Source organism: Eutrigla gurnardus, assembly GCF_963514095.1.
Source record: "Eutrigla gurnardus genome assembly, chromosome: 6".
Taxonomy (NCBI): Eukaryota; Metazoa; Chordata; class Actinopteri; order Perciformes; family Triglidae; genus Eutrigla; species Eutrigla gurnardus.
In genome coordinates, this window is record NC_139920.1 from 18,570,623 (window position 1) to 18,583,994 (window position 13,372).

The 13,372-nt window shown below is 44.9% G+C and overlaps 1 protein-coding gene and 1 pseudogene across 2 annotated transcripts; one reads left to right on the forward strand and one right to left on the reverse strand.

Annotated features, from left to right (window-relative positions):
- Positions 1 to 733: 733 nt before the first annotated feature.
- Positions 734 to 6,243, reverse strand: LOC311015341 (UBX domain-containing protein 6-like; annotated as a pseudogene). The gene is made up of 11 exons (XR_014599462.1): positions 6,056 to 6,243; positions 5,171 to 5,328; positions 3,929 to 3,987; positions 3,704 to 3,832; positions 3,473 to 3,570; positions 3,268 to 3,343; positions 3,087 to 3,171; positions 2,778 to 2,997; positions 2,168 to 2,298; positions 1,935 to 2,083; positions 734 to 1,786 (listed from the first exon to the last, which is right to left on the reverse strand). The product of XR_014599462.1 is annotated as a UBX domain-containing protein 6-like (transcript).
- An 823-nt stretch (positions 6,244 to 7,066) lies between these two features.
- Positions 7,067 to 9,866, forward strand: LOC311015296 (chromatin assembly factor 1 subunit A-like; the record flags this gene model as incomplete). Its single annotated transcript, XM_084012421.1, has 5 exons — positions 7,067 to 7,094; positions 7,699 to 7,852; positions 8,101 to 8,422; positions 8,555 to 8,639; positions 9,271 to 9,866. The coding sequence occupies 5 exons, from the start codon at positions 7,067 to 7,069 to the stop codon at positions 9,381 to 9,383; spliced, it is 702 nt and encodes a 233-aa protein (XP_083868547.1). The 3' UTR covers positions 9,384 to 9,866.
- Positions 9,867 to 13,372: the final 3,506 nt, after the last annotated feature.

Below are 13,372 nucleotides of genomic sequence, written 5' to 3' on the forward strand. Positions count from 1 at the left end.
GAGAATATGGATAACTACAAGATCAATTTCTAAAGAAATGTCAATGCTGGCTTAAATGTGTAAGATGATTAAGTAGTGGGAACAGTTGGAAAAGTGTGAATGCGCTTAATTTGTGCGTGTATATTATCAAAATGATTATAAAATGAGTAATGTTCAAGTCATATATATTTGAAGACTAATATATTATAAATATACACTGTATTGCAGGAGTAGGACAAAAGGGGGCAAATCGATTTAAATGTAAATTTACATATTTACAGTTTTAAATAAATATACTTATAAACATAAAGTCACCGTTTTAAATAAATATACCTGTACTTCAGTAGCCTATACATGACTTTCATGCAGGGGACGGGTTTGGAGTACTGCGCTGTCCATCTCCACTCTGACATATAGCGGTAGCACCCACGACTGCAGCACCCACAACAGCAGCACCCACGTCACTCATGTTTACATTTAAAAAATAACGTTTTCATTTTCACTCAGGATAGTGATGTTTTTATGACCACAATATGCAAAATGATAGGCTATTTAAAAGAAGTAACATTATTAAACTGGTCCAGGTTTGTTTTCATCAAAGCATAAATACTCCATAAATACTCCAACACGAGAATACAAAAAAGATTTCAGCATTGTCTCGTTTAGTAGCTCTACTTTGAAGTATTTCTGTTTTATTAAACAAAAGTAAAGATGCAATGCAAACAATTAACAGGCAGGTTATTAAAAAGCAACAGAATGCGACTCGGACCATCTGGACTGCTCACTTATCTTTTAATAAGGTTACAATGCTGATACAACATTTACACCCTTCTGTTGAAAACCCATGTGGGCGACTGGTGGACAAAACAAAACAACACAGCAGCAGCAGAGGAGTGCAGACATGAAGCTGGGCTCGTCACTCAAACATCCAATTGCAACTAATCATTAGTACAGCTTTGAAGTGGTGACGTACTTAATTCTGCATTAAAACAGACTAACGGTCTAAAGTAGGATTCTTGACTTGTGACTTCTGCAAAAAAAATATAAATTAAAATAGAGGAGGCTGTTTTACAATAAGCAGCAACGGGCTCATCAAATAACTCTCCGTTGGCGTACAAAACACCAATTAAACGAAAATTAACAGCCTTTCAAGTCAAAGCGAGGTCACAACACCCAGCGGCTTTTAAAAACAAAAGAAGCTAGGTGCTGATACATTTACTTGGCTTCGCTGCTCTTCTGACTTCCCTCGACGCGGCGTGAACAGCCGCAATGTTGACCCAGCTGTTGTGTGAGCAAGTTTACTTCAAACCAAAGGGTCGGGGAGTCGCCACAGTTAAAACGAGGTCTCAACATGCCACGGGAAGTCTACCCGGCAGGTTGTTGGTTAGTCTGTTTTACTACATGGCATGTCATTTCAGGATGCAACAAAACAAACGTGTCCTTACAACATTCTCCTTGCTGAGACGGCGACATTACCTCCACGTGGAGACACATGGGTATGCTCAGCAAAAACAAGCACATAAGGGTGAAGTTGCCCCTTTCACTGATCCTGATTTAAGTTAGCATTTGTAAAAGAAAAACTAAACTTATCACTCATCATTCGTACGAGGCAATTCCACCCTTGTATTGCCAGAAAAAAGGGAGGGGAGGGACGCGGGGCGAGTTCAGGGCCGGCGTCTCCTCAGCTCAGGGTTCGAATGTTTTCCAACAGCTCCGGTTTGAGGAGGGCGGGGCTCTTTGCACCTGCGGCCGCAATATCCGCCTGCACTGCTGCGTCCCAGGCAAACGTGAGCAGAGCTGCAGGGACCTGAAAACACAATGATTTCTTGCCAATGTTAATATGCAACTTTTCCACATTCAAATATCTAAAAACGACTCGACCGGTACTTTATATCTTGTTGAGTTGTAATGCATTGCATTATGTCGGCCGCTTTCATGAAAAGGTTTCCACTCACCAAGTTACACTCTGCGAGGGCGACTTCCTCGGATTCTTTTAGCTTCTGACTTCCAGGAGCGATGAGCTCAAAGGGCTGCCAGCCGTCCAGCAGGGACTCCCGGACAAACGCAAACAGCACGGGCAGCCGGTCCCACGCGTAGAAGGTCCCTAAACATTTGTTTAGTTAGGTTGTTGATTCATTTTGTATCGTTTTATTTTGAATATAGATATATACATAAAAGAGGCCGTTACCTTGTAGCAGGCTTCCATCGGGCAGTCTGATCCTGAGCAGAGTGTAGTTGTATTTCCGTCTCTCCCTCTGCTCCTCCTTCTCCCTCATGGCTTTTGTGCGCAGCATGGCGTTCTTCTCCACAATCTCGCTCCTGGGAAACACACAAGAGACCTGTTCATTCACTCTGACGTGACGATGATGGGTAAACGCCACCAGACCACAGTCCGGAGAAGAGTGCACGATGGCATCTTTGTGGCTGGTAGAGATGCGTAACACCCACGGAGAGCACATAAAACCAGCTGAGACCGAAGGGTTTCATTAACATGCATGATTAGTGAGTGTGTGTGTTTGTAAACGGCTCTTTGCTTGTCATTTTGTTAATTGCAGCCACAGCAAGCCCCTCCCCTACGTGTATGTGGTTGCGCAAGATTATGGTTTATGGTCTCAATCACTCATTTCAAGTCTTCTTCAATACAGCAGGGTCTCATTTAGAGTGATAGAGATGATGAATCAGGGCGGGGCTACCTTGTGATTGACAGGTGTGAAAGAAAACCAGCCTTCACCCACATTACACAGCGCCACTGGAACACATAACATGTACTGTACCATCCATCACCAGGGGGTGCGTACCTCTGCTGTTGCTCCTTCTTGAGCTCCTCCGCCGTCAGGTTATAGAAGTCCGGTGGCAGCTCGAAGCTCTGGGCGTTGGGGGAGGCTCTGAACGCTTGAGGCTGTCGGTCCAGCTGAGCTCTGACCGGCTCCCCTCTCTGGAGACGATCCCTCCTCTCCTTCATCAGCTCCAGGGCGTCGGGACTGTGCTCCAGTAACACCAGGAACTCCTCTTCCTCCTCTGATCTCCAGGTAAAGCGGAGCCCGGATCAGAACACGTAACAGCTGACTGGATGTTAAGAGTTGACTTCCTTGTTAGGATTGACTTACCTTGACCCTCCACAGGAAGCATGATGCTTGTGAAATCCAGGGCCTGCAGGAACTCTCGACTGCCCTCTACACACCGGACTTACTCCTGAAATAAATCAAAAGACAGAACGACACGAATGGAAAAACGTGCTTCTACTCAAAGAGGTCCCACATGTCTGAGATAATCCAGTTTCAAACTCACCTGGTACACCTTGTTGCTGAGTTTAATCTTCCTGTACTTCTCCTCTGTGGGGTTCTTGCATATATTCTCAATATACCTATTGACACAAAACGACGAAGAAACACAAAATTACATAATTGTTTAAAAAACGATAATCAACGATGCGACGAACAGTCGAAAATAAGTCAAACTCAGCAAGAAGATGAACCATCGCCGAGCGTCGTACTTGCTTATGATGTCCACGGCGACCTTCACTTTCTCTCTGTCTTTGTTGAATGTGTGCATCATCATCACAGAGGCCTCGACCGGATCCTCCTCAAACCGCTGACGGGAAAAAAAACAACAAGAGTGCACGTCTCATCAACGACACGCAGCAGCACAAAATCCGTCAGAATTTAATCATTTTTGCTCTAATTTGAGCTAAAACAATGGCGAGTGACAATATCCGCAGACGTACCATTAAAATGGCCTCTTTGATGTGTACTTCCCGCTCCCTCTTGGACAAAGTGGCTCCAGTTAGCGGACAGGTGAAATACACACCGGACACCGAGAGACAGGCGAAGTCTTTCACCAGCACTTGGGATCCCTGGAAAGAATGGCCGATCACCGACATTGTCAGAGTTGTATTGATCCCTGTGAGCCAGGTGTAATTAATTTAACCAAACAAACCGCTGTCACACACCTCGGCTGGAGCTGCCTTTTCTTTGTCAGCCAGTGCGGCCGCTTCCAGTTCTCTTTTCACTGCAAGTAAACGCAGAAAAATCAACAAAACTAAAATGGTTTATTCTTGAATCAAACTCTTATTGCTGTAAAAAAAAAAAAAAAATGCCACTCAAAGAGAAGGCAGGACTGTTTTATGGCTCTGATCGGTTGTTTTATGGATTGGTGTTTGTTCTGCCAATTAATTTCAAGGAAAGGCTCGGCTTGGAGGAACCGCAGCTTCCCTTTGGGACTCCAGTTGCTCCATTGTGTTGTTTCATTCATTCAGAAAATTGGGTAATTAATGGTCTTTATGTTCAAAACAAGAGTTTAAGAGGTGGAAGTAGTTAACTATCATTTAAGGTTAAAAATAGATGTCACTTTAAATAGCTTCCGTGACTAACCATTTTGGACGTATTTAACACGAAGACGCCACAACTGAACTGAACCACCGTCATGTGTATTGTGAGACACAGAGTTATTAATTAAGGCTTGGCATGTAACCTTAATTTGGACGAAACCACCGCAATCTCATTAATTACCTGTTATTAGCGATTATTACTCACCACAGTTCTTGTTTATGCTACACACAGGAGCCATGACAGATCATTTGGATAATTTGAATTACGCTGGTGGTTGATTGAACTGTTCTTTGGTACATTTTCGTCACTTCAACTGTTGGTTTATTAAGGAACAAAAGGGTAATAAGGGTCTTTTCTCCCATAAAGTGTAGAATTATTTGCTGTGGCTTTAATATGTCATGTATGAAACCACGCCTACGTCTCTTTACACGCCTTCAAATACATGGTGACAATGAAGGAACAATTCAAGAGGAATGACGAAGAGTGTGATTCAGCCCCTCTTCTAAGAAACTGTGACTGTCGGTTCTACTCGCCCTGTAGCCGCTGAACTTCAACAAAAACTACTGCAGTCTTTGTTGTTGTTCATCTAACCTTTACCCATGAACGCATCTTAAGGCCATCCAATTATTAAATATTAGTAGGCATGAAAGCCACATCCGCTTTTCAAGGATTAATTGGTTTGGGCATCGTAGGAAAATCTTGTGAATTATTAGCACCCATGTGAAAAAACAAATAATCTGACCTCAGGACCAAGAATGCACCAACACATTATTTTCTAAAACTAAAACCAGTAATCCAAAAATATATATCTATGAAGGCTTTGTTTAATGAACCGTTGTTGTGATGAGGCTCGTTTGTCTCACCCTGATTCCTGATGGCGTCCTGAGAGGTGTGGACCTTCGGCCGGGGATGCTGCTCGATCCTGGCCAGAGCTGCGGCTCCGGCCCTCTGGGACCCTTCACTAGGGGCATAGCGATTGTGCTTGGCGCTGGAGCTGCTCTGCACCACTTTGGGTTTGCTACTAGAGTGTTAGGAGGACAGAAAAGTCAACAGACTTGTAATGGCTCATATCTTCTTTCCCCAAACAGCCACAAATGTTGCTTTAATGCATAAGAAACAGAATCTGCTGTTGACACTAACTTGTATTGTTTTGGTTTAAATGTGGATCGGCCTCTAAATACAATGGAAAGGAAACTGGAAGCCTTAAATAAATAGTTTGATATGTTTATCATTGAGTTTAATTAAAACAGTTTAGAATATTTGGTCATGTGTAACCCATTAAATCAAGAAAACATTATGATAAATGTCATAAACTTTGATACTTGTCGGACTGTTAAAAACATAATATATAAACCCCAACGCTGGTATCTAAATTACCGTAATTACGATTTGAGGGGTGCGTTAACCCCTTCAGGGGATAAAGCGCGAGTAAAAGTCACTTTTCGTTACTAAGACCATTGGCTAAATAAGATGAACTGTTAGCCACCCTGGAATTAGCGCGTCCCACTGTGTCCTGAGTAGTACAGTTATATAATCCAGATGCTAACGGCTGACACGGCTCGCCTATTACACTTAACGTCCGGTGGAAATCATCAATCGGCATCGTTATGTTAGGTAACAGTGACCCGATTGCCATTGATTGCCAGCAGCTAGCTAGTTTGCTAACTCAATTTAGCGGGCGTAGACGGCTGGCTACGTGGCTAGCTCTAGCGTCGTATCAGCTGTGACATGTAAAGTTTGTTGTTTACCTGGCATCTTCTGTAAGTGCCTTCCCAGGTCCTGCAGACTTAAACTTGATGTCTTTCTTAATGTCTTCGAAAAACTTCTTCATTTCCGTTAGCTGTCACGGGGGAAATAACAACGCGATAGCAGAAACACAAGTAGATGGAGAGAACACCCCCAACTAGCTAGTCGATCTTAGCTTTGGAGCAGGATCAAAACAAATTATCAGAAAAACTGCTTCCGCCTCGTAGACGCTTCGTTTTTGGTCGCTTTAGCGCCACCTTCTGCTTCGGAGGGTTTTGTGTTCGAAATAAGTGCATGTATGGTTGTTGGAATGGAATGGAATGGAATGCAATGGAATGGAATGGAATAAAAGGCGAATCCTTTCATATATATATATATCAGCTGGTATAGTACAGTGGTTATGTTCACTGACTAGGACACGGGAGCGCGGGGTTCGACTCCCGGCCAGTAAGGGTCCTTAGGCAAGACCCCTCATGATATGAAGACAGAAGAGCAGGATAGATGCGCCGACCATCAGGATAGATGCGCCGATCATCAGGATCCGACCATCAGGATAGATGCGCCGACCATCGGGATAGATGCGCCGATCATCAGGATCCGACCATCAGGATAGATGCGCCGATCATCGGGAGAGATGCGCCGACCATCAGGATAGATGCGCCGATCATCGGGATCGGCGCATCTATTGCCTATTTAAAACATTAAAACCATTATATATTATCGTAAACGCCGACAGAGATAATTGTTCCGCGAAAAAATGTGCTTTTATTTTGCCTATAACACTTAACATACCGTAATGTATGCAGGATTATTTTTCATGATGTGGTTTGCATCCAATCACAGTCGATTTAACTCCGATCTGATTGGTTTTACACCAATCAGATCGCGGTGGGCGGGATTCACCGCAATTTGTGCCACATCAAGCGTGACGTACCAGGAGGTGTTGTCCGTGGTGGGAGGCGACCAAAAAAAACCGTACAAGAAACCACACACGCCCCCCTGGCTGGCAGTAAATGGTCGTAAACCCCAAGAAGAGGTCTCGTGAGAGGTAAGACGAGGTGAATATGTTGGTCGTATCATCTTTTATATTTGTACCGACCTGTGCGAGATGTTAGCTCCACAGTTAGCATGCTTAGCTGCTAGTGTGTCCGCTCGGCTGCCGTACTGGTGCCGCTGTCACTGGCGCGCTGCTGTCTGCTGAAGACCGCGGCTCACCACGGTGGTCAGACCTCTGTTCAAAGCCGCTCCCAACAGAACGCCAAACGAGATCAGCAGAGTGCAATCAGGAAGAAAGCATTGACAGACAGGCAGACCATCCAACTATTTTATCCCTCACGACTTTTTTGATTGGACGGGGTTTTTAGTCCTGCCACGGCCACAGATGACATTTTTTCATGTCGGAACATTTCATTTATTAATTGCTATCAGGATGTTACGAGAGTTTAAAGTAATATAACAAAGTGTTTTCTGAATAGAATCACCTACTCAACCTTTAACCTTGTGATGCATAACAAACAATAGCTTATTTATTATTTTACGTTTCAAAGATGCGTGCTACCATTATGAATATACTTATACTTGTATAGTCTGTCGGTTATTTAGAGCTTGTAAAATGTTAACAAACTAATTCTCTTTTGTCCAACAGTACATTCTCAGCTGCTGCCTCTGCTGCACGGCAATGTGAACAGCAGCAAAGTGATCATCTATGAGTTTCAGGAGTTTTGTCGTCAGCAGACGTCGTCCTCCTCACCTCCTGAACTTTCCAGCCCCCAAAGTCCAGCAGAAAACACCCCCACCAGGTGAAATTACAATATTTGGCCATAAATTCCATGTAAACATGTGCTCCAAACCAAAGTAATGTAATAATGTTATTTAAATAGTACAAGTGTCTTAGCAAACATAAAACAAAACACTCATGATCATCATCACGTATTGCCTCAACGTTACCTCCTGAAAACATGTAATGAAATCACCTACCACCACGTCAAATACCATTCTCAAATGAATTTGTAGGTTATAACCCCCTTTCCCCTCCTTCTTTCATCAGAATAGAGGTGAAGCGCCTCATAAAGAGCAATGCGGCTTATGAGAAGCGCTCCACCTTCAGACGCTGCTGCTGGTACGTGCACTCGGAGGTCCTGTCCCGCTGTGGCCAGGAGGCCCTTCCCGTGCCCTGCCAGTGGACCTACCTCACTACAGGAGCTCGAGAAGAGTCCCGGGAAGAACCCCAGGCAGCGACCGGCTCTCAGGGAAACTCTCCCACTACACCGCAGACCTCCTCCTCCACATCGTCATCCTCCAACAAAAGGAAGAGCACAGGCAGCATGTCAATCACCAAGTTCATGAAGAGATGCACTGACCCCGAGCAGGTAGAGAAACGAACCATGAAGACCTCACTGCAATATTTTGGTTATTTGTTTTTAAGATTATCATCTCATGGAAATATACCTTTTTATATGCTTGATTGTTTCAAATGGTCTTAAATCCCCTGTGTTTTCCAGACGGAAGCAATAGATGCAGACGGTTTTCAAGCCGATACTGAGGAAGATGATGAGGAAGACTGTCTTATCATCACCACACCGAGCGGTGAGTTGCAAGTTGCAACCCAGTGCACGTTCACCCAAGTCCAGCTAGGGGATCCATGTTCCAGTCATTACTGGAGAGGATCGATGCCACTCATGCCTTTTCTCAAGTATATAGCTGGAGCCAGGAGGCTATAGTGTAGTGCAGGGATGATGTCATTCTGTTGGTCAAACAGGAAGTTGGCATCACCCTGGTTACCTCAACAAAAAGCCAAGTATAAATGCAATTGCCAGTAGTAAAAAGCAAATGTTAGACTATAAACATAGCAGATTACGGTTGTATGACTTCAGCATCGCCACCACAAATCTAAAGTGCCATGATGATGTTGAATATCCCTGACAACATCTGTAGTCTCATTAAGTCATCTATTAGCAGTCGCTTAGCCTAGACTGGGAGCGGTTTGAGGCAGCTAGCCTGGTTCTGTTCAAAGTTAAAAGTCCACCTGACAGCACATCTTAATTACAGTGCGGTGCAGTATTTCTGTCTCCCCTTGTCACTTTATTAATGTGCTGATACTGCAGCAGCGTTCCAGTTTCCTGTGTGTTGTTAGGCACCTCCCTGATTCACTTACAGACACCTGCAAACATTTTTTTCTCATTATCTAAATGAAACCTTATTAAATATTACTCTCTAGACTCAACCAGAAAGACCTCCTCCGGCGAGGGAGACTGTCTGATGGAAGTCACCCCCTCCGACACCGCTGCTCTCCCGGTGGCCAGCGCCGCTCCGACACTCGCCACTGCCTGAGGACAGGAAAGGCCGGCTCCTCTAATCAAGCTACCCCCCGTTTCCCCCCTCGTAAATTTCTCCTTCCTGGTTCTGAACTCTACTGTGTCCAAGACAGAATCAAGTCTTCGTGCAAGGTGAAGCACCACACTCCGGTACAGGCGACACACAGCGGGTGGCTTCTGCTCAGTATTAACTTCCTTTTTCATCTTATTTCATGTTCAACGAGTCGGGAGTCATCTTGTGCCTGTGAAATGTACTGGCGCATAAAAATCAGGACTGTTTTGATCATTGAGGGCTGTTTTTGTCCAGTGTTCATTAACTATGGGTCTGATTTTTGCATTGAAGTGTCAGATGGGCATTTTTGGCACGGGCCTCTTTAAAGTCTCTCTGGCGCTGCTTTAGCTACAGCAGGTTGAGTTGAGCCGAGGGAGGAAGAGCAGAACCGAAATACCCAATGTTCATGAGAAGAAGCGTATCAAGACCAGCATTATTTTACGGTTCTTGTAATGGTTGAATGCATGACGTTGGATATCTGCGCGCGTGTGTGTGTGTGTATATATATATATATATAGTTTACCTGAACTACAAGTTGGGGAAATGAGGGGCTGAAAGTCCATATGTACATTTCCCTTTGATTTCAGTGGGTGCATTTATTCTGCAATTTCTAACTCTGACAACTCACTGGAGTAGTTGCTAGATCTGTACTTGTACAGTTAGGTCCAGTGTCACAATGTTTTATAAATATGTATTTTTCAAGAATACTTGAAGAGGATAAGTTCATGAATAAAAGTAATGCACTTTTATATTCCATTCATACTTTGCCACTTCTTCCAGGTGCCTTTTTAGTAGCTTCTTATCAATAAGTACAGTTTCAGACTTGGATGTTTGACAAAATTGCAGTTTGAAGTTTACTCAACAGTAGCCTGTTTTAAGTGGGAACGTTGCACCATTATTACGCCTTGTCAGGGACCAAACAGTAAGGCAAGGAGGAAACCCGGGCTTTTCAAAAAATAAGGGTTTTTATTTACCCAAAACAAAGCACAAACTTAACAACTAGGCCTATAAAAGAGGTCAACTGAATAGAATCATAAACAAACTAAACAGCAACAGAAAACCAGGTGTTAACTGAACAAAAAATGACCCCCCAAATGAAACATAGAAGAACATATATAGTGGCTTGGCCAAACCAATTAACAGAACAGGGGAAACCAAAATGGAGGTTAACTAGAACTAATACACAGCACCAACTAACACTCAAACCCCCCCCCCCCCCCCCCCCCCCCCCCAACATGGCTGGAGATGGCCTGGCCCAACGATCAGGTGACACATAAGTCTTTCCTCCGCCCCTGGCCACGCCTTTGGCCTCTCCTTGATAGATCCCAGCTGCACCACGGTAATTTAAAGAGATTAACACAAAACAAAAAGTTAATACTGAAAATATATGCTATAAACTTTACAGTGTAAAATGTGTGCATACCATTTTAAACAGTGTAAAGTTAAAAGAAATAAAAAGAAACTATCAAATAAATGGTGGTGTGTGATGAATGAATTGTTTGGGGTGTGGTCTACAAAAAAAACTTAATTAGTGAAACTAAAGTAGATGAGTGTGATATTACCGTGTGGCCCTGGCCATCACACACTCCCCCCCCTTCAGGACTCTCGCTGGAACTGCGAGAGAGATAGTCGGCTGTGAGGTTGCTCTTGCCTGGGATGTGCAGAATCCTGAAGCGGAAAGGCTGGAGGGCCAGGTACCAGCGGGTAATCCGCCCATTGCTGTCCATCCTTTCCATCCACTGGAGATCTTTATGATCCGTCTCCAGGGTGAATTCCCTGCCCAAGAGGTAGTATCGAAAGGAGTCCAGGGCCCACTTGATAGCCAGCGCCTCTTTTTCAATTGTTGAGTACCTTACTTCTCGTGGGAACAGTTTGCGACTTATGTAGGCAACTGGGTGACGGTCATCTGGTGGTCCCTGGAGAAGCACAGCCCCCAGGCCTCTGTCGGAAGCATCAGTTTGCAAAATGAATGATTCATCAAAATTTGGACTGTATAAAACTGGTTTCTTACTCAGTGATTGTCCAATGTCATGAAATGCTGCCATCGCCTCCTCTGTCCACTGGATCTGATTAGGACATCGAGACCCAGTCAGGTCTGTGAGTCGCGCTGCCCTGGTGGAGAATTGTGGTACAAAGCGGTGATAAAAGCCTGCCATGCCCAGAAAGGACCGAAGTTGCTTCCTGGTCTGTGGTAAAGGGCATGACTCCATGGCCTGGATCTTACTGACCTGCGACTTTACCACCCCACCCCCAATGATGTGACCCAGATAATCTGTCTCTGCAGCAGCAAAGACACATTTAGATGAGTTGACAGTCAGCCCGGCAGCATAGAGGCGCTCAAAGACAGCGTGCAGATGTACCAAGTGCTCCTCCCAGCTGGTACTGTAAATGACAATATCATCCAGATAAGCTGCAGCAAAATCACAGTCACACAATACCTGGTCCATGAGCCTCTGGAAGGTTGCTGGAGCCCCATGCAAACCAAATGGCATAACGGTGAACTGGAAGAGACCCCATGGCGTCCTGAAAGCTGTCAACTTCCTGGAGTGCTCAGTGAGAGGAACTTGCCAGTACCCCTTACAGAGATCTAGTGTGGTCAAGTACTTTGCCTTTCCCAGCCGTTCAAGCAGATCATCAATTCTTGGTGTTGGATAAGAGTCAAACAGAGACACTGAGTTCAGGTACCTGAAGTCGATGCAGAATCTTATACTACCATCCTTCTTTGGCACCAGGACCACTGGGTTACACCACTCACTTTTTGAAGTCTCAATAATCCCCAGGGAGAGCATCAGGTCGGTCTCCTTTTCCAATGAGGCTAGCAGGCGTTCAGGAATCCTGTAACTGAGACGTCTCACAGAAGCACCTTCTTTAACAACAATGTCATGTTCGACAAGATTTGTCTTCCCAGGATTCTCCTGGAATACTTCTGACTTACAGATGTCTCTCACCTGATACTGCTTGTCTTCTGAGAGGTGGCTAAGGCTTTGGCTTTCTGGAGCACCAGCTGAAGGTAAGTATTGCTCGTCCACTTCCTCTTCTTCTAGCACACCTCTAATCAGCATCACATCTTTTTCCTCAGATCGCTGCACCCACTCGTTAAGGAGATTTATGTGGAGCACCTTACTTGACCGTGGCCGCCCTGGGGTTGATACCTGGTATGTGGTGGGCCCAAGTTTCTTCGTGATTTCAAATGGCCCTTGCCACTTTGCCAGAAGCTTATTGTCATCACTGGGGAGGAGCACTAGCACTTTCTGTCCCTGGTTGAAGGATCTCTGCCGGGCTGACTGATCATACCAGGATTTCTGCCATTGCTGGGCCTCCGCCATGTGTGACTGGGCAAGCTCATTCATCTTCTCCAAACGTTCTCTCATCTGAACAACATAGGATACAATGTTAATGGAATCACCTCTCCCCTTGCTTCCCTCCTAAATCTCCCTCAATAATGAGAGAGGGCCTCGCACTTCATGCCCATACAAAAGTTCAAATGGAGAGAAGCCAGTGGAGGCTTGGGGTACTTCCCTATAGGCAAAAAGGAGGTATGGCAGCCACTGGTCCCAGTCAGTTCCACTGTCACTGACAAACTTCCGAAGCATCTGTTTCAGGGTCTGGTTGAAGCGCTCCGTTAGTCCATCAGTTTGAGGATGATATGGTGTAGTCCTGAGACTCCTTATCCCAAGCAGCTGGTACACCCGTTTCAGTAGAGTGGACATAAAATGAGTTCCCTGATCTGTCAATTTCTCGAGGGAAGCCCACTCTGGAGAAGAACTGCACCAGACAGAAAGCAACCGATTTGGCTTTTATAGACTTCAGTGGAAAGGCTTCCGGTACTTTGTAGCATAGTCCGTTATCACCATTATATACCGGTTTCCTGCTCCGCTCCTCTCAACAGGGCCAACAATGTCCATGCCTAGGCGCTCAAACGGGGTACCAATGATGGGTAATGGCTGGAGTGG